This window comes from Rousettus aegyptiacus, unplaced genomic scaffold, assembly GCF_014176215.1.
Source record: "Rousettus aegyptiacus isolate mRouAeg1 unplaced genomic scaffold, mRouAeg1.p scaffold_m13_p_3, whole genome shotgun sequence".
In the NCBI taxonomy this organism is placed as follows: domain Eukaryota; kingdom Metazoa; phylum Chordata; class Mammalia; order Chiroptera; family Pteropodidae; genus Rousettus; species Rousettus aegyptiacus.
Window position 1 is genome coordinate 28535853 of NW_023416306.1, and position 24055 is coordinate 28559907.

At 51.6% G+C, this 24055-nt stretch overlaps 1 protein-coding gene across 1 annotated transcript in view; it reads left to right on the top strand.

Annotated features, from left to right (window-relative positions):
* Window positions 1–20520, top strand: part of SHB (SH2 domain containing adaptor protein B) — a 128120-nt gene extending 107600 nt beyond the window's left edge. Inside the window, exon 6 of the mRNA XM_016146261.2 lies at window positions 19668–20520. Within this exon, the coding sequence (XP_016001747.1) occupies window positions 19668–19851 (184 nt within the window). The 3' untranslated portion in view covers window positions 19852–20520. The remainder of the gene's footprint in view (window positions 1–19667) is intronic.
* The last annotated feature ends 3535 nt before the right edge of the window (window positions 20521–24055 follow it).

A 24055-nucleotide genomic window follows, 5' to 3' on the forward strand; every position in this document is an offset into this window, starting at 1 on the left:
AGGTGTTGTCAGGAGCATGGTGCAAATTGACATTGGAATTCCAGCTATGTTTTCTTGTAAACCCTGGATCCTGCTGTGGAGAGTATTCCAGGGTGGAGAAAGGACTTGGGGGAGTCTGGCCTCAGAGGAGAGGGCCCTCCACCCTTCCTATCCTTCTCTCGGCAGACATCTGTGAGAGCCCTCTGTACCAGGTACCGGGCAGGGCAGCAGAGAGAGCCGAGGTGAGAACAGCCCAACCCAGACTGTGGCGCTCACGGTCTGGCACATTCAGCCCAGGCCTCTTTGCACGTAGGTCTGCACTGAGAGCCTCACATGGGGCGGTGGGCAGTCCCTGCCACAGAGGGTCTGGAGAAGCTATAGGGAGGAGATGCGCTTGAGCCTTGAAGAGAGGGTAGGTGTTCCCCAGGCATGGACGGCTGGTGGGATCCCAGGTGGAGGGGCAGCCCAGGCAAAACTCTGGAGGTGCAGAAGAGCCGTGGACGGGCTCGTACCTCACAGGCGAGTGGAGACTCAGTTCTTAGTGATGGGGCTACTGAAGGGCAGGGTCCGCGCTCAGGCACTATGCTTAAACCCCACTTTCACCTACCCCATGCCTCCCAGCATGTCCTTTTAGAAGGCCTGCGTGTTGCCCTAGGACGGCTTCAGGGGGTGACTAGGGCAGGGGTCACATCCTCTTCCTCCTCATAGGGAAGAGGCAGCAGACTCCCAGTGTCTCCCCACCCTGTCCCAAACACTGAGTCTGTCCTCAGATGTCCTTCAAACCCGGAAGCAGCCTGACAGGTCCAGTGCCTTTGCTTCGTGGGTGTGAAAGACAGCCCAATGAGAATTCCCAATGAGAATTCCCAGTGAGAATGACCTAAGGGTCCCCAGCTGACAGTTGAGCACACTGACAATAGAGATGGTGACGGCTTCCCACTGTGGGGACCACACAGATCTCCCTGCACCAGCCCAAGCCACCCCCCATGTGTCCTTCCACCAAAGGTCACTCTACCCATGGAGATCCAAGATGTTCCACCCCATTGCCTCTCAGAGTGCCCTCCGAGGTGGACATCCCCCACCTGTGAAGCAGTCCTACCAAGATCCTGCCTAATTGCTTTTGAACTCTGCCCTTGTCCCCTCCTCCTTGCAGAACTCTCCGTCTTCCCCATCTGCATCCCGACCTGACAGGGCGGCGGGCCCTTAGGCCTCCTTTTGGCTGCCAGCAGACACACTGGCCCTGGAACCAACCACTGACCCTGGGTACATTAACTCCAGCCTTGGGGAAGCAAAGGGTTGAGCCTTTAGAAGTTGGCATGGAAACGTCACACTCTAATAGTTTCCTGTCTGGAAAGGCAGGCAGTAGGGGAAAAAAGATGAAAAGTCTTGAAAAATCTCATTAAAAATGTTCTTCGGGCACTTTGGACTACGAATGACTCTTCGCAAGTTCTAGTTCCATGAGTTTTTGAACAGGAATCTGGAAAAGATGAGGGAAACAGGACTTCAAAGACTGGCAGGCTTGCAGCTGGGAGGCAGGGAGGCAAGGTGAGTGCCAGAGCCTCACTCCCCATGTGCCGGGTGGCGTCAGCCTACACTGGGCGCATCCCTGGTAGGGGACAGACAGAGTGGCACTTCTGAGGCCTCAGCAGGGATGTCACCTCTCCTTTGACAAGGGCCCAGCCCCAGCTCTCTTCCAGCCGTGAGAGTCCCAATCCCAGTGGGGAGAGTGGCCTCAAGGAGCCCTCACAAAAGGGCCTTCAGCGTTCAAAATCCCTGGAGGCAAAACCGTACAGCTTTCCTGCAGACATAGCCCAGCTTCTGACCTCTGGAGATGCTTCTGGGTTCTGACCTGTTTCCATCAGGCTGCAACTCAGGCAGCCTTCCTCGGCCCCCATAAGCTATGCCCTATTCACTATCAGTTATTTACTGGGCTCCAGCCCTCCAGGAGTTCCTATCTGGAGAGGAAGAGAGACATTTACTCCTGTCTCTCATATATATATATATGGTCCCCAGCTTACGATGCTTGCTGCAAAAGCAAAATACATTCAGTAGAAATCGTACTTCAAATTTCGAATTTTGATAATTCCTCAGGCTAGTGATAATGCAGTGCAATACTCTTGTGATGCTGGACAGCAGCAGTGAACCACAGCTCCCAGGCAAGTGCTCAATCATGAGGGTGAAGAACCAATATCCTACAGCGTAGTGTTCAATGCATTTTCAACTTAACGATATTTTCAACTTACAACGGGTTTTCAGGACATAACCCCATCTGAAGTTGAGGAGCAATGTGTTTAGGGCTACCCACGGCAGAAAGTGCTCAGGGCCATGAAGGAGGGGGAAGGACCAGAAGAGGGGGTATATGAAGGATGGATGGGGCAGAGAGGGAATGGCCCAGAGGCAGGGAAGTTTCACATCTTGTATAAAAACAACAGTGAAGACGGATGGGAGCCAAGGGGAGGTGCAGCCCTAGTTGCCAGGCTGAGGAACTGGTGCTCTGTCCTGTAGGGCAAGGGACATTGTAAAGGTTTTAAGCAGGGTGTGTCATGTCATCAGAGCTGTATTCTAGAACCATTAGTGCACCAGGGTGCCCCACACGTGCTGTCAAGGAAGGAACACCACTTCTGCCTCCTTCCCCCATGTGCCCACAAACATGCCACTCGCGCTAACACAGTCCTGATCCGGCAATGGCTGTCTAACACTTAAAATGTAGCTAGTGTGAGGCATATAAGAGTGCTTCTTGCTAGAGGATGAAGGATGAAGGAAGACATACTGTTAGTTTTGCTGACTTGTGTCTGGATGAGTGGATAAAGAAAACATGGTATATACATCCAGTGGAAGATTATGCAGCCTTTAAAAAGGTGATGAAGAGGCAGCATGTGGGCAGACATTCCAGGGGGAGATCCAGGGCAGAGGGAAAAATATGGGCTCTGCAGCCAGGGATAGATACCTGGGTTCAAATCCTGGTTCCATCTTTTACCTGCTATGTAAAAGCAAGTTTACCTCCCCAGTCATCACGTAGAAAACCATGTAGACCACTCTCATAAAGCCGATGTAAGGGGTACAATCACCCTTCTGTATCCACAGGTTTCAGATCCATGGATTCAACCAACTAAAGAAAATAGAAAAAAAAAGTATGTTAATGCTGACATACACTATGTAGTTAGGCCTATGCTGGTTTCTTTACTGAACGTGTGCACAGGCGTTTTTTTCTTGTCATTATTTCCTAAATAATACAACGTAACAACTATTTACATAGCATTTACATTGTATTAGGTATTATAAGTAATCTAGAGATGATTTACAATGAGAGGATTGCATAGGTTATAAGCAAATACTATGTCATTTTATATAAAAGACTTGAGCATCCTTGGATTTTGGTATCCATGGTGGGTCCTGGAACCAATCCCCACAGTTGCTGAGGGACTGTAATACAGCTTGGCAGGTTTGCCCCACCCACAGCCCACAGCAGATGCTTGGTATATGCCAGTCTCTGCTCCTCCCAGTTTTCCCAGAGCCTTTAGAAATTGCCAGGGAGACAGCAGAGTGGACAGCATTGGGTCAGGAACACCAAAGGTGTGTCTAGCAGTATCTGCAACTGGATGACAGGTGAGCGTCCGATGCCCGTAGAATGACCGTCTGGGGTTTGATTTGCTTCCAGGTTAAGGGTTCTGCGATTAGGGTAAGGTGCTATTCCCCTAGGTCCTAAGGATGGTGGGAAGTCCTCATTTCCTTCTTCAAGTAGGGGAGGAGGGGGTGGCACAATTTATCTGAATTACTTAATACACCCAGCTGGTTCCCGCTTAGAGCTGTGGGTTTGTGCCGACTGCTAGGCAGTCTTCACCCAACAAATGCTTACTGGGGCTCCAATGGAAGGTGCTGGGTATAGCTAGAGCTGGTGCAGCTGATGGGCTATATTCCAGGGGTGCTGGGGCACATTTCTGTTAGAGCTGTTTTTCTTCTCTCCCCTTATTGATTTATGTAGCAAAGGAGAGAGTTTTCAAACAGGAGGCACGTCTGGGTCTGGGCAGGCGGGTGAATGATTAATCTTAGTTTGTTACTGCTGACAGCCAGAAGCAAGAAATAATAAAGGTTTGCAGGGGTGGGGGAGATGAGAAAAGGCTGCTTGCCTTTGGTCCATCAGCGGGGAGCACAGACTTCACGTCCTTCTACCTTCTAAGCACCCTTTGTTGGTTCAACATCTGAGGTTCCAAACACTTTGCTTCATCATAGCTGCCCATTCCTGTGGGGAGCCCCCGGGGTGGTCCCTCAGACCATCCCGGGGCCTCCCCAGCAGGAGTTTTCTGCACAAGACGACCTCCAGCCCCAGAATGCCTGGACTTCCACCTTCAGTGGCCCTTTTCCTTAGCCCTGCCCCTGAGGCCAAGGCTTCAAGGAAGGACAGGTGTGTGCAGCCAGGACACTGCCCAGCTCCGAGGAGACAGTCCTTGGGTTCCTGGCTGACCGCATCCCTGATCCTTTCATCTTGTACCTCTGAGCTACCAGGTCGGGTGTGAGAGCTGGAGGAGGGGGAATTCAGAAGAAAGAGAGGAGAGGTCAGCAGCAGACTGGACAGGGTAGCTAACTTTGACACTAGGCAGACAGTGATGGCAGGAGATGGCAGGGGCTTGAGGGTGGGAGTCGTCAGTCCTGCCTGTGGGGAGGGGGTGTTTTGACATGGTCTTCAGAGAATGAGGACGATGGAGGCAGAATGGGGGAGGGCAGGGCGAGGGGCTGCCCATGCTGTGAAAAGCATACCAGGCAGAGAGAAGATTTCCTGCTTTCTAATCCAGTTTCCAATATATCCCATTACCACCTCCTGGAATAGAGGTAGCTCTGTGCATCAGAAGACACGGGCTCTGAATCAGCCCGCTGGAGCTTTGTTTGTTGTTGTTGTTGTTGTTTTATGGTGACATTGGTTAACGAAATCCACTAAGTCTCAGGTATACAGTTCAACAGTAAGGCATATAGATATTATATTGTGTATTCACCACCCGTAGTTAGATTCTTTTCTTTCACCACATGTTTGACCCCTTTTACCCGATCTACTTCCTGTCTTGGGCTTTTGGACCCCAATTCTGCCACTTACTAGCACTTACTCAGGGCCTCAGTTTCCTCAACTGTAAAATGGGTTTTATAGAAGTATCAATGAAGAAACAGTATACATAAAGTGCTTAGCATGTGCCTGGTATGCAGTAAGTGCTCAGTCAGTAAGTGAGGGGTAGCTCACTGTCTGTTATAGACTTTGGAGAGCCACCAGTTGTTGAGGAAAAAGAGCTTTGTGTGGTCCAGAGCCTTGCAGATAGTTCGGGTTTAACCCAGGAGTCTCCACACCCACATCCACTCCTTTATGGCGGTGCGATTTTAGAGTTAATGCAGGCTGCAACTCGAAGTCCTGCATTGTTATGACTGAGATTCCAAGTTGCAGAGAGCTAGAGTCTAGGCTGCCTTCTTCCTGGCTGCGTGACCTTGGGTAAGTCAGTTACTCTCTCTGATCTGGTCTCTCATCAGTAGCTGGAGACAACCACCACCTCGACAGGCTTTCCTTTCGTCTTCCTCACTGCCCTGCTGCCCTTCTTGAGACATGAACACGCATTTTCACTGCAACATGGTCTAGTCTCCTCCTTATTAGTTCATGGGAAAACTTTTTTTTTTTTTTTTTTTGGCAAGCCAGGGTTTCAGCTCTGGTACACTTAAGCACTTAAGTACTACATACTAGAACTGAGTACTGCGTGTACACCAACGAGCAGGAATCTGGGGACTTAGGGAATAGAAAGAGACCGATGAGATCACCTAGCTCAGTGCCCCGTACAGGTGGAAAAACTGAGGCCCAGAGAGGGGACGATGCTTGCCCATCTCCTGGTTCCCAGCCAGGCCCCGTTTTCTGGTAGCATTTGAGACAGAGAGCAGGGGTGTGGTCAATGTGCCCATGTCTTTGCTATCAAAGGGGCAGCGTGATTTGGGGGGATGCCCCATCGTAGGTGCCGTTTTCAGAGCTGTTGGGGCCTGAAATGCTTTAGTGAGATGACCTGTCTCAGATTGCCTGCCCTGGTTGCTGGTACTTATGAATACTGAGCTTTCTCCCTGTAGTGGGATGTGGTGAGAAGGAAGGGCAGGAATTATACGTTCGTTTTTACAGATACAGAAACTGGGGCTCACACTATCACAGCAAGTGAGTGAAGATCTGGGATCTTAACACAGCCTAGTGCCCTCTTCCTCCGGAGCCCCTCCAAGCAGAAACACCCGCACCCTTCCTCGCTAGCTGGGTCTTAGTGGCCCTGCCAGGGCCCAAGCAGGCATCTGGATAGTGCAGCCCTAGGACTGAATGAAGCCAGATGTTCTCAGCAGTACTTGGGCCAAAGTCCATTGCTGGGCATTTCTCTGGCACCTTTCCCAGGGCAGCGGTAACATGTGGGAGCCTGAAAACATTGCAGTTTTCTCTGTGTGGCTCGGAAGTGACAGTGTCAAGATGTGTGACCCAGCTGTGGGTGTCCACTTTCTTCTTCTCTGGGTCCAGCCCTCAAAGAGCAGAAGCTAGGAGCGTCTCGAGATCTGGTGGCAGAGAGGGAGGCTGAGGCAGTTCAGGAGAGACAGCAGCGGCTTCCATGGCTGGCAAGGTAGAGAGGTTTGCAGAAGCCCCACCCGACCGTGCATGTGTCTGGAAGGCAGATAGGGGTGGAGGACTGGCTGGTGAGGCAGCTGCGACAGTTCCGGGGAGGACTAGGGCAGTGGACGTGAGAAGCAGAACATGTGACAGAACCGACGAGGGTAAGAGCACGGCGTCGAGGACCGACCTCCTCGATGTCCGAATGGCTGGGCGAGCGGTGGCGCTACCAGCTGCAACGTGGACCTGGAATGGTCAGTTTTGAAAAGACCCAGAGAAAACACAGTCTCCCTAACTCACCTGCCCTCTTTCCACCACTGCCCAAAACCCACAGGCAAGAGGTGCCCGCACTCACGCTCGCACCCCGTGCTCCAGAGCACCCGCCAGCCCGGCAGTGCCAGGTGTGCCCACCGATGGACTGAGGTCCCCCTTTCCAACCTGCTGCATCTCCCCCCTCCGCCCCTGGCCCAGTGAAGCATGCAGTGTTGCCTTTGGCTCCCCCAGGAGCTCCCTGGTCTCCTCCAGTGGCTGAGCCGCCCTGATTACATTACCAGCTGGTTTTTAATTATCTCCTATCAGCCTGCCTGGATCTGCCTGTGTGGCTCGCCCGCCAGGGGCGGCATTCCAGCTGCCCCTCCGCCGCCAGGAACCCTCTGGTGCCCCGGGACAGCTTCCCTTCTTCGGCACTGGGTGGTCCCCCCAAATGAGAAAAACATTTCTTTCCAGTCACATTGCCGACATCTTGTTAATATGACTTATTCAATAATATTTCTGCAAGAGCCATCTGGGAATGGCTTGGTTGGAGACTTGGGGAGGGCATATGGGGTACCGTAGGGACAGGCCACGGTGACAAATGCAGACCTTGTATCTGCCGTCAGTGAAGGGGCAGCAACATGGAGAAGGGCGTAGCCGGGGGGCGGGCCGAGGGGGGGCTGAGGACCAGAGCCTGAGTCCCACTGCTTCCCCATCTTTAAGGGTTACCCAGCAAGTGGCTTCATGTCTCTGAGCCCGTCGGCCCGAAGGCTCAGGGGCACAGTGGAAGGGAAAGCTGTTTGTAAACTCTGAGAGGCTGTAGGAATGCAGGTGGGGTTATTTGCAGAGCCTTTATGCTTACCCCAGGAAGGTATCTGTGGTCTTACTTTGCTTATAGCTGGGTAAGTAACTCAAAGGCCCCCAGAGGAAATAGGATCAGCCCTCACCTAGAGGCATTTGGTGGGTCTTGAAGCAAGGCCTTCATCCAGTAAAATCCCAAGATGCAGGATCAGGCAGGGTCCTCTTTGGTCCATTACAGCCAAAGAAAGGGTCTTGAATCACGGGGGTCAAGACCTTGGATTTTAGATGGAGAAACAGGCACAGGAAGGGAAAAGGACCTTTCCACAGTCCCACGGCAGGCGGCTGGTGGAGCCCGGATGTCTCAGCTCTTGTCCCTTCTGAGCCTCATAGCACTGCATTTTCTTCTCTCATTTTCTTCATAGACATTCTTAGTATTTGAGGCAGATTTAGAAAAGTGGATGTCAAATTTTATAGCTCTTATCTTTATTCCCATAGTTTAATGCTAAAGCTATAAAAATGTTTTCCTATGTGTGTGTGTGAGAGAGAGAGAGACAGAGAGAGACAGAGAGACTGAGAGACTGAGAGACGTGCACACCCTTCCACTCTGCTAGGGCAGAGGCCACTCCACTGCTGGCTCTTTGTCCCTTGAACCTGACCTTTTCTGGGCAGCTTCCCCAGTAAGCAGTACCATCCTCCTTCCAGCCGGGGGTGCTTTCTGCCACTTTTAATGCTTTTTGTTTAATTTTGTTTTTTTGTTTTTAAGATGACTTTACCCAAGAGGAATATCAGAAACCATTAGGTTTTTTGGCAAAGCCAGCTTATTAGAAATGCTTTAATTAGAATCTTTTTATTTTTACTATTTTCCCTTTGAAAATTCACATGCTACTTACAGCTCCAGGTGACTTGGGGACCAGTTTGCCACATTCTCAGCACAGACTTTCAGGGCAGGGCTAACAATTCAGCAGTATGGCCATCGCTACTGTATTCCTATCCTGCACCAGGCCTTCAGCCAGGTGGAGAGATGAAGGCACATCAGATTCTGGTCTGGGCAAGGGGACATTCAGGCAGGTGAGTGCTGTGATGGAGGGAGAATTGGCAGAGAATAAGTGAGGGAGGAAGCAAGGAAGTCTGACTGGGAGCATCTGGGAAGGCTTCATGGAGGAGGTGGTATTTGAGCAGGGCCTTGGAAGATGATTGTTTTGGGGGAAGTCACAAGGTAGGATGGGGTCAGGTTTGGGATTAGAGGAGAGATATTTGCAGTGTCCCCTGTCCCCATGGTCCCAACTTGAGGTTTTAATTGTCCCCTCCACATAAGCTCCCCCTTGGACAGGTGGCCAACAATATTATCATAGACAGAGACGTGCCTTGTAAAACTGGAAGTCCCTGTCAGCTCTCTGGCTCCCCACGGCATCCTCATTTCACTCTCAAGGAAAAGGCTCCGAGAGGCCAGGGGCTCGCCTGCGGCCGCGCCCACACTCTACAGCCCGAGTCCTTCCTTCCCACGATTCCTCCCACCGCCCGACTTGCCAAAGAGCAGGCCGTGTGCCCTTCACTTCCACCTGACACTAAAGGCGTGAACCCCGCCAGGTTGAACATGGCCTGGCCTTCCAGGAAGAAACGCATTTACGCAGTGCCAGGTGGGCTCTTTGCAGTCCCTGGTAGCTGGTGTTAGAAATGGATTTGCACGAGCTTCTGCAGAGTGTGTCCTCTGAGGCAGGTAGAATTCTGCCAGTGATGAAGATTAAAAACTCGGAGCAGTGTATGAGTTCTGACACAAGTGATGATAAAACCACCCAGGCGACAAATGTGTGATCTGGGCACACCCAAATTTCCAATTCGCAGTCTACAAATATTAGCATAATCCCATTTTGAGTTCAGATTTTCAAGCTAGAAAAATACTTTATCCTGGCCTGAATTGTTCCTATCTTAACCAAAAAAAAAAAAAAAAAAAAAAAATCTATGAAGAAACTAGGGTTGACTGTTTGACTTTTGTGGGAGTTGCGCTTTTAAAACACAGTCAGTTCCGATAGTAACTTTTTGGAGCTCAATTACTTACAGCCATGCTGGATAAAAAACTATAATTAATGTGGTCAATCCCTGGCCAGATAATAAAATGAAAGCTTTGTTGTACATCAAGGCAAAAATCAATTTCACTAGGGAGCAAAGAGCCAGAGATTTAATTCGGAGAAAATTCCCCACCCTGTGGACAGAGGTTGTCAAGAAGCTGCCAGAATGAATGCCCAACATGAGAGGATTTGCCCTCCAGAGCACAGATTATCAAGGGCCGACAGTGACCTTTCAAAATTGCATTTGCAATTTTGCTTCTTAAAGGTGGGCTTAGGAGGTCAGGAGACCCCCGAAGGAAGTTCAGCAAAGATTCTGGGAGCCCATATTGATGGTGGAGTCATGTCCAGATAAGGGGTGCCGATGGCCAAGTGGGAGAGACCCACCAAATCCCCAGGGACTCTGATGTGGGCATCTGGGGCACATTTAAAGAAACACTGTTTTTGAGAAACCTGTACTCCTTCCTTCCTGTTCCAGCCCCAGGACTCTGGGGCGTCTGTAATGAAGGTGAGTCCTTTTGTTTAATACCTGAAGAGTCATTCAGATGTGAGCATCTCCTATGTGCTGAGCTTCAGAGGGTTAGAGGTTTGTGGGCCCTCGGTGGTCATCTACTCTTGTCCCTTCATGGTATATAGATGGGGACACTGAAGCCCAAGGGAGCAAGAGCCAGGGCTGGGGCCAGGTCCCCAATGTCCATTCCAGAGCTCTTTTCACTTGCTTTCAGTGGACTTTAGGGAGCATCATAAACTGCTCCCGTTTCACAGGTGAAGAAACAAAGGCCCAGATTCCCCGAGGACTGTTGAGAGTTTTTCCACTGAGAACCACTGTCATTTATATGATTTGCAAAAGGCCTTCACCCAGGCTGTCTGGGCGGCTTACGGTCAACTGTGTACTTTTGAAATTCCAGGGAGGAGAACACTATCCTCAGCTTAGATGCGGGGCCACTGAGCAGGTGAATCTGTTGTAACTTGCAATATTAAAGGCCCCCTCTTTACTGTTTCTTAAGTAAACCTGTAAGTTGGATCAGGTGCTTTGTCTTTGTGGGTGAGTCTCCTTCCTTGCTGTACTGATGAGCGCGCTGGGTCAGTTAGCAGGAGCTTACTGCCTCCACCAGGACAGGAGTTGGTGGGGAGGATAGTGAGGGCATACGCCGTGCTTGAAGGGCTAGGATGGGAACTGGGGTGTGGAGGGATTGCTGCTTCCTTCCCCCTCCCTGCCCTCCACCTCGTCACGCCCATCACTGCCAACCGAGAGCATACAAAGGCTACTGGTAGTGCCCAAGATGGCCCTTCCACCGATGGCACGAGAGCAAGAATGGGGACATTTCGGCCCCTGATTCACTGGGGAATTAGAACAAACTTCCACTCTTCTCTGGGCCTCAATGTCATCTGTAAAATAAGGACAGGGAGCCAGATCGTCTTAAAAAGGCTCTGCCTGGTGTCTTGTCCCTCAGAAATGTTGAATACAAAACAATACACACAGTAGGCATTTAATAAATGTCATAGGCATAAAGGCCTATGACCAGTATTTTTTAAGCAGAGAAACCTCCTTCCTCACTATTTCTGTTCTGTTTTCACGTGGACCCCTGGATATAACACTGTGCTTTTGCGAGTATCGTGCAATACTGCTGGATGTTAGAAGTCGATTGCAGGGAGGTAAACACCCTGCCTATTGTCACCCAGTGATAGCTAGGGCCAGAACCCAGGCCTCTCACCCCAGCCAGGCGGGCCGCCCAGCTGGAGGAGGTGGTCCTGCAGCCAGGAGGCCACCTGGCCGTCCATGGCTTCTGAGCTGCCAACATGGCCATGAACAACAGACCAGACAGACGGGGAGACACGCTCAGTGCTCAGCCTGGCCAGCAAAGCCAGCAGGACAAAGCAGGTGGGCAGCAACTTGTACACAGTCTCCTGCAGAGTGGGTGGAAACGACGCCATGTCAAAACCCCGAGCCTCAGCACCTGCCCAATGTGCTCCATCCGGCTTAGACCTGAGGACAGCCCTTATGTATGGGCCGTGATAGCTCCATTCCACAGATGAGGAAACTGAGGCACAGAGAGGGGGGGGTACAGCTCACAAGCGGCAGGTCAAAGACTCAGACCAGGTCTGAGTTGACCCCAGGTCTGCAGGCGGTGGTTCCCTTGCCCTCGCTGTCCAGCCTCCCTCACCCAGGAGTGTTCCCCGTGCCTCACTCCCCACCTCGCCAGGGTCGACCCCAGGTTTCCAGCTCCCCTTTGCCTGTAAAAGCCACCGTACCCCTCAAAGCCCTCTCCTCAGCAGCTGGTGCCCACCCCCACGGGGAGGCACGTCCCCCCCATCTGCTGGATGGGGGTTGGGTGGGGAGGGGTGGCTGGTGCATGGAAACAGCCTGGAGCGCTTTGCTGTCAAGCTGTTCTGCAAATTCTGTGTTGTGGAGTCTGAAGCCCTTGAGTAAGGAGCTGACGGCTCAGCTTTCATCGAGTGTTCGTGCTTCGTTCGCAGGGACCGTCTCACTCACCTCTCAGAAGTTCTGTGAAGCTAGACTTGTCATTCCCATTTGATAGGTGAAGAAACTGAGGTACTGGCAACTAGTGAGGGGTGTGACTCTAACCTCAGCACTACTGAAATAGGGGCTGGATCATTCTGTGCTGTGGGGGTTGTCCTCTGTGTGTAGGCTGTTGATCAGCATCCCTGGTTTCCACTTAGATGCCAGCAGCACCCAGACATTGCCCAAGTATCCCCAGGAGAGTATGGGGTAGGAGGGGCTTGTCCTATGGAAGGGAGACCGTCCTGGGCCCAAATGCATTCTGTCCATCCCATTGGCACAGGCCTTAGGGAGGCTGCTTTTGTCATTGTGCCATCTCTAAGCCCGAGAGCCACTGTACCCAGTGCTGCCCCATCTTCCTCCCTGTGTAAGGGTTAGTTAGCCATCCTGGCCTGCCTCAGCCCTCCTGGCTGGCGCGAGGGTGGCCCGCCACCCTCCTGGGATGTTCCTCATTGGCTTGAGAACTTCCGCCCTGGAGGGACCCCCTCCATCTTTCCCAGATTAGGATGCCGAGGCCCAGGGAGAGGCCCAGTGTCATCAGCAGGATCAGAGTTGGAACCCACATATTTGACTCCAGTCCAACCACCAGTGCCAACCCCACCTGTCTCAAACACAGAAGGGCCTTCACGTTTCTGGAAAAATCCTCCTTTAGAGGTAAAGGGTGGGGGTGGACACTCCAGACCCTCTTTCCCCTTTCTAAAGCTCTGAAACATGTCGCACGTCACCCCTTGCTCTACCCTTTCCCCTTCAGTTGGCTGAGCCCAAGAACTGACGGGAGCACCACACAGAGGGGCTGCCGGACCCCGTCCCCTCCCCCCGCAGCATCATTATCCTGCCGCTTACACACACTCAGTAATGGGAGGCTCACTCCCTCTGCTCTCGGCCTTCATTTAAATCCTCCTGACACTTTTGTTAGTCTTCTCCTGAGAAAAGTGCCCAGAATGGGTTCATTTTGACCTACCTGCTGCTTTGTGTGGCACAAAACAAGCCTTATGCCTCCCATGTTTGCTGGAAGGGGCATCGGCCGGCTTTTTTCTGCCTGGAGATAGCTTCTTGTCATGATTTACTGAAGGCCCTCACCCTGAGCCGCCAACTTAGAGCTTGAGAAATGCCCAGGCGTCTCCAGAAGGCTAATCGTTGTTGATGCATTTATTGAAAGTCTAATTATTTGGTTGTAAATCAAGTCATTTGGCTCAGCAGCGTTTATAGTTAGACGTTTGTTTGCAACAACCTGGCTTATGTGTCTTTGGGTTGTCATTATGACAAAGCTGTTTGAAAAGGCAGGGGGTGGCATGTAGGTATTTGCTATGTGACCTCATAAGCCCCCTCCCCCCAGCTCCCTTGACTTCTAGAACCTCTCAGCTGGAAGGGGCCTTCATACTTCCACTCCATGCATTGCATAGTTGGAGAACCCCGTCAACAGCTAGAACACCTGTGCTGGTCCCCTGGCCCTGATATCCTCTCACTGTGACTTGGGCAAGTTGCTTCTCCCTCTGACCCTTCTTATCTGTGCAGTGAGCATCTTGCAGATAATACCAGCCCTCCCTGCTTCTTTGTGAAGCCTCAGGTTTGTCCAGTCATGGACCAAGGGTGGCAGTGGCTGTCACCATTGTACACCTTTGTGTTTCAGGGTTCCAGGTCCTGTGCTGGAAATTCGCAGCATGAGCAGATGCTAGCCTGCACACAGTAGGCCCTTGGGAGATGTCGACCAGCTACCTGTCCCCTGAAAGCCCCACAGCTTTCAGATCGGGGTATTTCTCTCCCACAGCAGGCCTGGGGCTCTCCTCAGAGCAAGTTTCTCTGCAGGCATTGTTTCTAGAGTGGCTGCACCTTGCTTACAGATGTGGCGAGGAGAGTTTTCCCTATAGACATATTCAGCAAACTATCCCATCTCCCTGGAGGTCAAAGAAAAGGTGGGAGAGCAACGGATGGTTTGAATCCGAGAGACCTCTGCTTGCAGAGGCAGCATTGGCAACCATGGGTCAGGGTTATGGCAGGAACTACCTGTTTTGCAGGCCCCTAGGTGGCCACAGAGGTCAGAGGTATCTTGCCATGGTCCTCTCCAGGCCAACTCCCTCGCCCAAGGTCACAGCACATCAGCATTAGAGCCAGGCCTGAAATTGTGCCTGTCTGCCCCGTTGATTCAGCACTAACGTCCATGCCCATCTTCACCTTGACTTGAGTGCACGGCTGTGGGGACAGAGGGCCCATTGGGCTGGTCTCACGCCCTCTCCATGCTGAGCACAGGTCGGTGTTCCCAAGGCTCTGAGAGGAGGGGGTGCTGGTTGCCGTGGTGCTCATGGAGGACAGGCGAGCTGTGGACCATCCTGCGACCAGTTGCAGAGTGCGTTCCAAATGCACAGTCTCGTTCTCTGCTCCCACTGATCTGGTCTCAGGAATCTTGGTACAATATAAGAGCCAAATGTTTAATTAAAATGACTTCATAAGAGGAAGTCCACTTAGACCGAAAGATCTGATGGGCCCCAGAGTGGGCAGGGCCCAGGAATTTGTCAGGATGAACAGATAGGGTTCCTGCCCTCAGGAGCTCACAAAGCTACAGGGAAGCCATGTCTTGGGGCGGAGAGAGTCTGAAGGCCTTCCTGGACACCTGGATTCATCTGGCTGAGTGGCTGAGCAGGGAAGATGAGGCTGCAGTGGTGGCTTCAGGGCCTCGAATGATGAACGCAGGCTTCAGAGTCAGACAGACTGAAATCCTGGCCCTACTGTGTCCCATAGGACAAGGCACAACCTTCCTCAGCCTCCCGTTTCCCCATCCGTAAACAATGATAGTTATAGTTGCACCAACTTTGCAACGTTTCTCTGGGCCTAAATGAGATAACATATAGCAACAGCTCAGCTCAGCGCCAGGTGCACAGTGGGGGCTCAAGCAGTGCAAGTGTCATTCATCTGGCAGTGGCAGTGGGGAGCTGGGGACAATTTTGAGCCGAAGGACAATGTTCTGGGGCATCTTGGTCAGGAGAGCAGCTCCCCAACCACCTTTCAGTAGAAGTGAACTACAGATCACCTCTGTGTGTGGATTCCTGTAACTGGGTCCTACATGCTCATCCCAGAGGGCAATTTCTTTGCCTTCTCCCACATAAATATTATATGCAAGTATTTTTAAGTCATTTCATCATGAAGAGAGGCGATTTAACATAACTATTACCCAGGATTCTTCATGAAATATGCATCAAGCAATTAGGTCTAAAAGCGAGAGGTGAGGCCTCGCACCCTGCCCGGGCCAGCAGCTGCGGGCTGAGTGATGTTTTATTAAAGCCTGTGATTATGAGACGAGGTGGGGCCTGTTATTAGGCCCGGCACACCAGGCACGTTTGATAATCCTGGTGATGAGGAGGTGCTTTTTGTGATGATAATGAGCAATCTGAACACTGTGACAGCCCCAGCACCCCCAGCCTCCGCAAGTCTTACGAGACTCATTAGACAGGTCACCCACTGGAGACATCCCTATTTGTGACTTCGCTCTCTCGCAAGATGTCCTATCAAAGGAGACAGGGCTGACGCAGGAGCTTGGCAGGTGGTGGCAGCCTGTCTGAACTCCTCAGGGACCGATGCCTTCCCAGAAGTGATGATGGGGAGGTACGTGGCCCTGGATGCAGGCGCCCGCGGTTTTGGCTGTAACCGCAGCCCACCTTGCTGTGTGCCTCGAGCCAGAGTGTTGGTCTCTCTGAACTCAGTTTCCTCCCAAGTACCCCAAAAGGGTGAGAGGAGGTGGTCCCCAGGCTGCTTCTAGCTCCAGAGCAGCAGCCAGGGCATCGCTGTGAATGTGGTTATCTGATGCGCCCCCTGTTCTTCCTAGAAATTTTAACATTTTCTCTTCTTATGCTTGATGTCTTCTGCATAGAGAGTCATTAAAACCATCCTTTCGGCTGTTTTTGAATCTTCAACTATAGTTTGGTGGCATCTCGCTCATGGGGACCTTGTAACCTGTCAGGAGATATCATGACACATCCATCGACAAAGCTTTACTTGACCTTTGAATGAGCTGGGACTTGACGGATTGTCTCAAAAAGAAAGGCTGGTCACCTCTCAGGGCCTGCCAACCGCATGTGATGGTCACCACCCTGCTTCCGTGGCTGGGGCTCCACTCCGCCAGTCAGGACTCACCGTCACCAGTCCCTGAGATGGCCTTTCACCATGAGCCAGTGCTGTCTCTGATTTGCCATCAGCTGTGCAGCATAGGTGCCTTGGTGACTGAGGCTCAGGGTCGAGGAATGACTTGCTCAGGGTCTCACCACCCTGCCTGGCCTCACATAGAGTACGCAGGGCTGAGTACGCCCCTCTCTTGGAGCAGAACAGTGCGAGGTCAGGAGCCTGGGCTCTGGGGAAGGCCCTCCAGGGAGGATCGCTGTGTGGCCCTGGGTCAGCCACCTCCCTGACGGAGCCTCCATGCTCAGCACATGGTCTGGCTCACAGGAAGTACCCAGGAAACATCGCCCCGAAGGCCATGGGCAGCAGTGGACGGTGGGTATGAGGCTGCCTCCAGGCCCCTTCCTGCAGAAAGCCCTCATGAGCAGGCAGCAGATTGTGCTTATGCACACAGAACCCAGAATCTTAGGCCCAAAAGTGCCCTCAGTTAGCCTTGCCATGGACCCAGTAGGGGCAGGAACAGAGCTCATGCTGTTCAAGGTCCAGAGAACCACAGAGTGTGGTGCTTGAGCCCAGGGGGAAGGGCCGTTCCTGCCGGGGACTTTCGTCGTCAGGGCCAGCACATAGGCCTTTCTCCCTCAGATGTGGAATAGTCAGACATGGGGTCACAAGGCCTGAGTTCTCTGCCCTGATGTGTGAACTTCATGACTGGTTTGTCCCCTTGGGACAGCCTGGCTCAGGGTTATAAACTAGCAGGTACTAAACTACAGTGTCAGAGGAACAGACAGACTTAGAGAGTCAGGAGAGACCTCAAGAGGTGATGACGGCCGTCCTGCCTTGCCCACCATGTCCGTTGAGGTGGAGACATCAGTGTGACGTTTCTAATACCTGGTGGCCATTTTGACCCCGTGGCCTGGTAACAGAGGAGCTTCAGTTTCCACCTCTGGCTCTGTCAGCTGTTGCCTGGCCCTTGCTGGATGTTTTAAGAACAACCAGTAAAAAAAATGTCCTGTTAACCATATGAGTTACTTTCTTTAACCTCCTTAAAATTTAAATCAGCTGCTCCTGTAACTTCGTACCTTCCGTACCAGCAGGGCTTTTAGCATTCAGACAAGCTCACAGCTAGCTGCTGCGATCCTGTCTTACGCGTCCTACGTTTTCCCCCCCGAGCTCTAGATCTGTGAGGATCGTAAATTTTGATGGTCTGGCACCCCAAAACATGACTCCGCTGGACTCAGGAAGACATGAGGAGCCCGAGGCCACTCCCCTCCCTACCTGAGCTGCACTCGCCTGCAGCCCCAGCCCCTGCTCACCCCATATCCACCCCTTCTCCAGGCAGAGCTGAGCCTGTGGCCTCCAAGAGCTCAAAGCGTTTTTAACTATTCGCAGTTTTCTTAACTACACAATTTCAGTGCTTCATTCATTCAAGCAAGTACAGTTCTTTCCTGGCCGCCCAAAATCGACAATCTCTCCAGTGTGGTGGGTGGCTTAGTCTTCCCTCAAATGGGGTTGTACATTTTTCACTTAGTGCATACACCGTTTCCTTCCTAATAGTTTAAGCAAGTGCTTCTCCTGCTTCTCAGATATGTTGAAGCAATTCTCCAATGAAATGACCCTTCACTGAGGAGCAGAGCTTGCCACAGGCTCTGTAATTAGAACATTGTCAGCCTTAAAAAATCTTGATTTAAATTTCAGTTCTTTACAGGAATTATTCTCTCTTGAAACATAATTGCTCTCCAAACGATTTCCTTTAAGCCGAGGGTGACATCTCTAAATACTTTATTATGAGCAGATATATTGCTCAGTGCCTGCACTTCATTAAGCATTTGCTCTGCCCATTTGAAAATGGTTCTGGAGTCCAAATTGATGCATTAATAGAGCAGGTGCTGGTAAGCAAGGGGAGTCCAGTCCTGACTCAGGGAAGTGTGTTTAAGCTCATCCTGTAGGAACAGCCAAAACCACAAGATCTGGAACTCAGAAAGGCTACAGACCTGTGTCCACATGTAGCTTTCAGCCTTGCTAGGGGTGGGCCTTGATTTCAGGGGGATTGACCATAGTTACCTGTGCCCAGGGACAGGCTCTGGAGATGGTGGCAGAAGGTGGGAGCCCCAGCTTTCTCGCTGAGTGACAAACAGTAAATTAAACTGCTTTGGAAACCACAGCACAGCACCCACAGGTGTGGCAGCAAAATCATAAAGAGCGAGGCTTGGAGTGGGGTGGACAGGAAAAGGGCAGCCTGGCCAAAGGCAAGTTGATGGAGGGCTGAGTGATCCACTATGGCCAGAGCCCTGGGTAGGAGGTGGACAAGGCCATCCAGGACCAGGCGGAAGCACCATGGCCTTTGCCGTCTGTGAGCTGCGGCACATCCAGCATGCTAGTGCAGTTGGCCGGCTACGAGGGTCATGGAGCACAGGGCTCCGCTCTGATCACCAAGGAACCTTCCCAGTGCCCTTTTCAGCAGATGCTGGGCATGGTAGGCATAAAGACAGGGCCCTGTTCTGTGAGGCTCTCGGGAATTAGTAAGAAGGCAAGTGCTGATCGAAGCATGATCCTCCATCACATACTGAACCTCAATGCGGGCAGAGGAAACACGCAGGCCGTGCCTTGGAGAAGGAGGTTTTACTGAGTAGAGGGAGGAAGAGAGGAGAGCGCCCACACAGGGACAGCACTGGGGAAGAGCTCACTCACATTCTGCCCTTATTCCATTGGCTAAAACTAGTCAGATGGCTACAATGGTTACGGGGAGGCTGGGAAATGGAGTTAGTTCCCAGCTAGGCAGCTCCTTCCCGATGACAGTTCCATATTACTGAAAGGTGAGCATCAGTTTTTGGAAAACAGGTCACCTGTCGAAGCATCAGGGACTTAATACTTTGCACCTTCCAGGCAAGACTTAACTACTTGACTGCATCAGTAACAGGAAGAGGGGCCAAGCTCTCGAGGCCAAATGACAACTTGCAGCGGTGTTTCCTGTTCGTTCCTGGTCCCATGCTGCGACTGGGGAAGCTCCCAGGTGCAGCTGCACCCTTGTAGCCGGCCAACTGCACTAGCATGCAGCATTTTAGCTGATCCTGGGCCTTGGTCCTGACTTGCAGAGGTGCGACTCCGGGCTGCTTCTGCCTGAGAGAGCAAGGAATCCTTGCATCTTAGCGGGATTTGGCCAGAGGGATGGTTCCCTGGGCTAATGAGTGTGGATACATGGCATGGCCTTGTTCAGAGCAAAATTGACTGGCTCTCTAGGAAATTGCTTTCCTGCTCCTCAGCCCTCCTTCCCCTCATCCTGAGTGGCACGACTGCCTTGGCCTTTGTCATTCTGCAGATCTTAATAACCTCTGTGTTTTGTTCACAGGAGCAGCCAGGGCTTTATGCACATGAAACTGGCCAAAACCAAAGAGAAGTACATTCTGGGTCAGAACAGCCCGCCCTTCGACAGTGTCCCAGAAGTCATCCACTACTACACCACCAGAAAGCTGCCCATCAAAGGGGCCGAGCACTTGTCCCTCCTCTACCCTGTGGCTGTGCGGACCCTGTGAGTGGAGCGGCCCCGCCCTGCTCCGGGGCAGGGCCCAGACTTGGAGAAGCCGGAGCCCCTGGCCGCTGTCGCCAGCCCTGTCCAGTTTGTGTCGTGTGTATGGTACTAGCACACCACTGCATGTCTCTAGAATGCTGTTGCCACTGTGGGGGCTGGAGAAGGCCTGGACAAAGACAGAGGGATGGCCTACATGCCACCCCAGCCCCCCAGCCCCACCCCCTCCTGGAGTTTCTGTGAATTAAAATATTTGCAAATCCAAAGAGATGCCTTCCCGGATGAACAAAGGAGAGCAGCTCCGAGGGGCGGGGCAGGAACTCCCCGGGTTGCAGCTCTTTGTTCTCCAGCTGTCACGAATTCACACCTGTGTATGGGGCACAGTTTTCCCACCAGGGCCCCACTGGTGCTGGGAGCCAAATGCTGGTGCTCTGAGAGCCCAGAAGGCCCCGGGAGTCCTGCCTCCCTGCCTCCCCTCTGGTGTGCGTGTGTGCGTCTGTGTGTGTGAGTGTGAGCACATACGTGAGAGAACATTGTCACACAAAGATGTAAGCCCACTAATCCACTTTTAGTCATTCAGTGTAATCATTAGATCTTCAAGAAATCATTGTGCAGTCAAAAAGAGGATTCAATTATTTATGAATAGGGTGTGTAAATAAAACAGTCATTTAATATATATTCTTATCCCTTTTTTTTAAATATATATATATCACAGAGGGTCTCTGAGGGGGGCAGTGCTTACCTGCTGGTATGTCTCCTGGGCATGTGTGGTATGACAAATTGGGGGGAGGGAGGAAGAAGAGCCCCCAGCTCAGGGCTGAGGCGGTTAGTGGGGCAGGGGGTTTTCTTTGCCTCAAGAGTCAACCTGCAGGAAGGTGCAGCATGTCCTCATGTTCAGACTCCACAATAGTGGCCTCAAATGTTGACCCAACAACCAGGCTCTCCCCTCTGTCTATAGTGGCCCAGTGATGGCAAGTCAGTGTTAACCCCTCAGGCACACAGCACCCAGTAGTGTACAAAGAGCTCTCCCAATTATCTGGTCAGTGCCACTTTGTGAGGCATTTAACATGTGGGGAAAGGGAGGCTCTGGGAGGGAAAGTAACTTGCCCAAGGTCACACAGCAGAGGAGCCTCTTGAGCCCAGATTGGTAAGCTCCATAGCCAGTGCTTTGGCTCTATATGGTCTAACTTCACCCTGCTCCTACCGAAGGCAAATCCTGACCTATCAGGAGACATGGAGCCTGATTGGTCATCTATACTGCTTCCAAAGATCCATCCCCCCCCCGCCCCCCCGCAACACACACACACACACACACACACAATCTTGTCCCTGCCCATGCATTCAGGGCAGACCCTCACAAGGCTGTGAGTTTGCTGTTATTCAGTTCTCCTTCCTTTCCCACCCACCCACTACCACTCTATGGTTAAACGTGGATGAAAGAAATTAAGGAATCCCACGAGCTGCATGAAAGGTATGACTTCCATCTACTGCAGGAGGTGCGAGGGATCCAGCTATAATATGAGTTGAAAATTTCAGCACCTTCACCAAGCACACATCAGCCTGCCTGCCTAGCTGGTCTGACTGAAATGGAAGTTTGGTGACTACTGTCCCCAGCACAAGCGGCCGAGTTTGAACATCACCAGCAGGTCTAGACATTCAGCACTGCCAGAGCTTCAGAGATGTTTTGAGCGCACTGTTCAGATAAGGAGATAGGCCCAGCAAGGGACAAGGACTTGCCTGTCAAGCCAAGGCAGAGCAGGACTAAAAGCCGTGTTCCTTTAAGTGGCTGCCATGAATTTTAGAGGTTTGTGGCCAAAGCTGTGTTCTTGGCAAACAGTCTTTCTGCTCGGTCCACCTCTTGAGTCATCCTCCCAGGTTCTCATCCATCAGTCCAGGTGGCTCTCACCCCCTCCCACCTGTGGATCCCACTGACCAATCTACCTTATGATTACCACATGCGCTGTGCCCTGGGTCTAGTCTCAAGACTTAATCTTGACCTTTGGCCTGTTTTGCATTTTCTGAAACATCTGTTGAAGCAAGAGACTACCTAGCGTGATTCAAGTATTCTTTTTTTTTGTTTTTTTGGTGAATGAGAAAATGAGTAAGGACTTGGCACTTGACCAAATAAAAGTGCCAAAAAAGACTGGATCCACAAGGGTCTGTTAGAGGTTGGGGACACCGGAGGTAGCCCATGGACCCAGGCCTCGTATTCCACCAGGAAGCCCAGTTTTCATGGGGCACTTCCTGAGGCTGCAGGCTCCAGCAGTACAGGAGACCCATGACTCTTCTCAGGAGATGATCTTCCAGAGCTGATTTCTCTTCAGAAAAGGCTCTGTGGTGCCTGTGGTCTGAGGAAAAGTGAGGCTACTTTGTCTTCGGGCCTCGCCTTTGCTCTTCTAAGGGATTCCTGGGCCCTTCCTTCTTCTCCTGTCTCCACTTCCTCCAGTTTCCCCGGGAGGCCCAGCCACCAGCTCCCCTGACCAAGGCCGGCAGAGGAGCCAGCTTACAGGATGAGAGCTGCTAAAAGGAATTTTTTTCCTTAATTTTATGAACCTCTCCCTCTTCTTCCTCTAATTGTGGCCGTTTCCTCTGTCGGCATGTATTCATGTTTTCTTGGACATCTAACAATTGAAACAGCTTTTCCCTTTCAAAAACACTCATATTCAGGTTAGTGGCATTGGTTTGGTTTTTGTTTTGATTTTTTTTTTTTTCATTTGCTACCAATTAATGGGACAGGGGTGGGGGGGGGCGTTGTTTGAGCTGGATTTCTTTGAGGAAAAAAAAAGCTCGCTGCCACACAATATCTCGCCCTCAGCACTTTGTCTCAGAACACAACCTCCAGCCACTAACGGGCCTCATTGCTCAGAGCCACAAGACTTTCTTTTTTTCCTTTTCTTTCCCTTCTTTGCTGGCTTCATTATGGATCACAATGACCCACTACTTCAATGGCTCTGTCCTTGAGCGCTAAGGAGTCAGGGCCCTTTTTGGCAGCACCTCCACCCGCCCCCCCCCCCCCAGAGTCCCCTCGACAAAAAAGATGGCATCCACAGAAAGAAAGGAGGCTTTGTGGAGAGAGAGAGGGCCCACCTGCCTGTCAGTGTGAGGGTGCCCATCAGAATAATCACGAATGCTAACATCTTCTGGAGAGAGGTTCACAGGGAAGGCCTTCATGGGAAAGTGGCGAAAAGGCTCTTCTTCAGGAAGGCTAAGCCTGTCAGAGCTGAGCTGTTGACTCCTCCCAGGGCATCTCTGGGCTGGTACCCCTTGGTGGCCAGAGTGAGTCAACGGCCTCCTATCAACAGGTGGAGCCCTCGGTGGACTCTGCTTCTACTACAGTCTCAGGACCCAGAGAATCTCATTTTAAGATTTTGAACACCAAGCTCTGGCTGGCTCGCCAAGGCACTCCCTCAGAAGTGGCTGATGTCACTTGACCAAAAGCCTAGCAGAAACAGAAGGTCAGGCTTACCGTTTGCTCCCATAGCCTAGAGGCAATGCATGCAGAAATCAGGCAGGTGGGGCAAGCTGGCGTTAGAATTAGCCATTGAGTGTCCGGGCTGTATTCAGTAAACTGCCCTCATCTGACTCTTCACCCTTCCAGAAATGCTTACGAGCAAAGACCGAATGGGGCAAGCTGTCCAGAGGGAGCTAGCATGGCCCAGAGCCTTAAGTGTAGGAGTATCTTCCAGAACCCCACAGAGACCCCACTCAGGCACTCTCTGGCACAGTGGCAGCCCTCAGCCTCTGTCCCCTCTCAGAGCTGTTATGTCACTGCCAGGAGCTTTGTGTCAGCTGCCTATGGCTGAAAAGTGTCCTATAAAGTTCTAATTCTGTGTGGTAAATTGAATATTGATGTATATTTAATGTAAAGCTTTTAATATACAAGTGTTTTGTTTAAATGCACCTTGTTGAACATGCGGGCTTTATTTCTGTAAACTGCAACCAGGAATCTAGTTTGATTGCCTTCTGCTTGCAGATGCTGAGGTTCTGCCATCATCCCCCAAAGGTGGATTATTACAGGAAAAAAGGAACCTTCCTGCTTCCTAATTAAGAGAAAGACAGTACCCTAATGAGCTCATTAAATGAAAACGAATTAACCTGTAAAGCAAATATTTGTTGCATATCCACTGGTCTGGTGGATACAGAGGAGAACGGGACCCAGCACCTACTCTCGGGAAGTTTCCAGTGTGAGTGAAAAACAAATGGGCAACTAC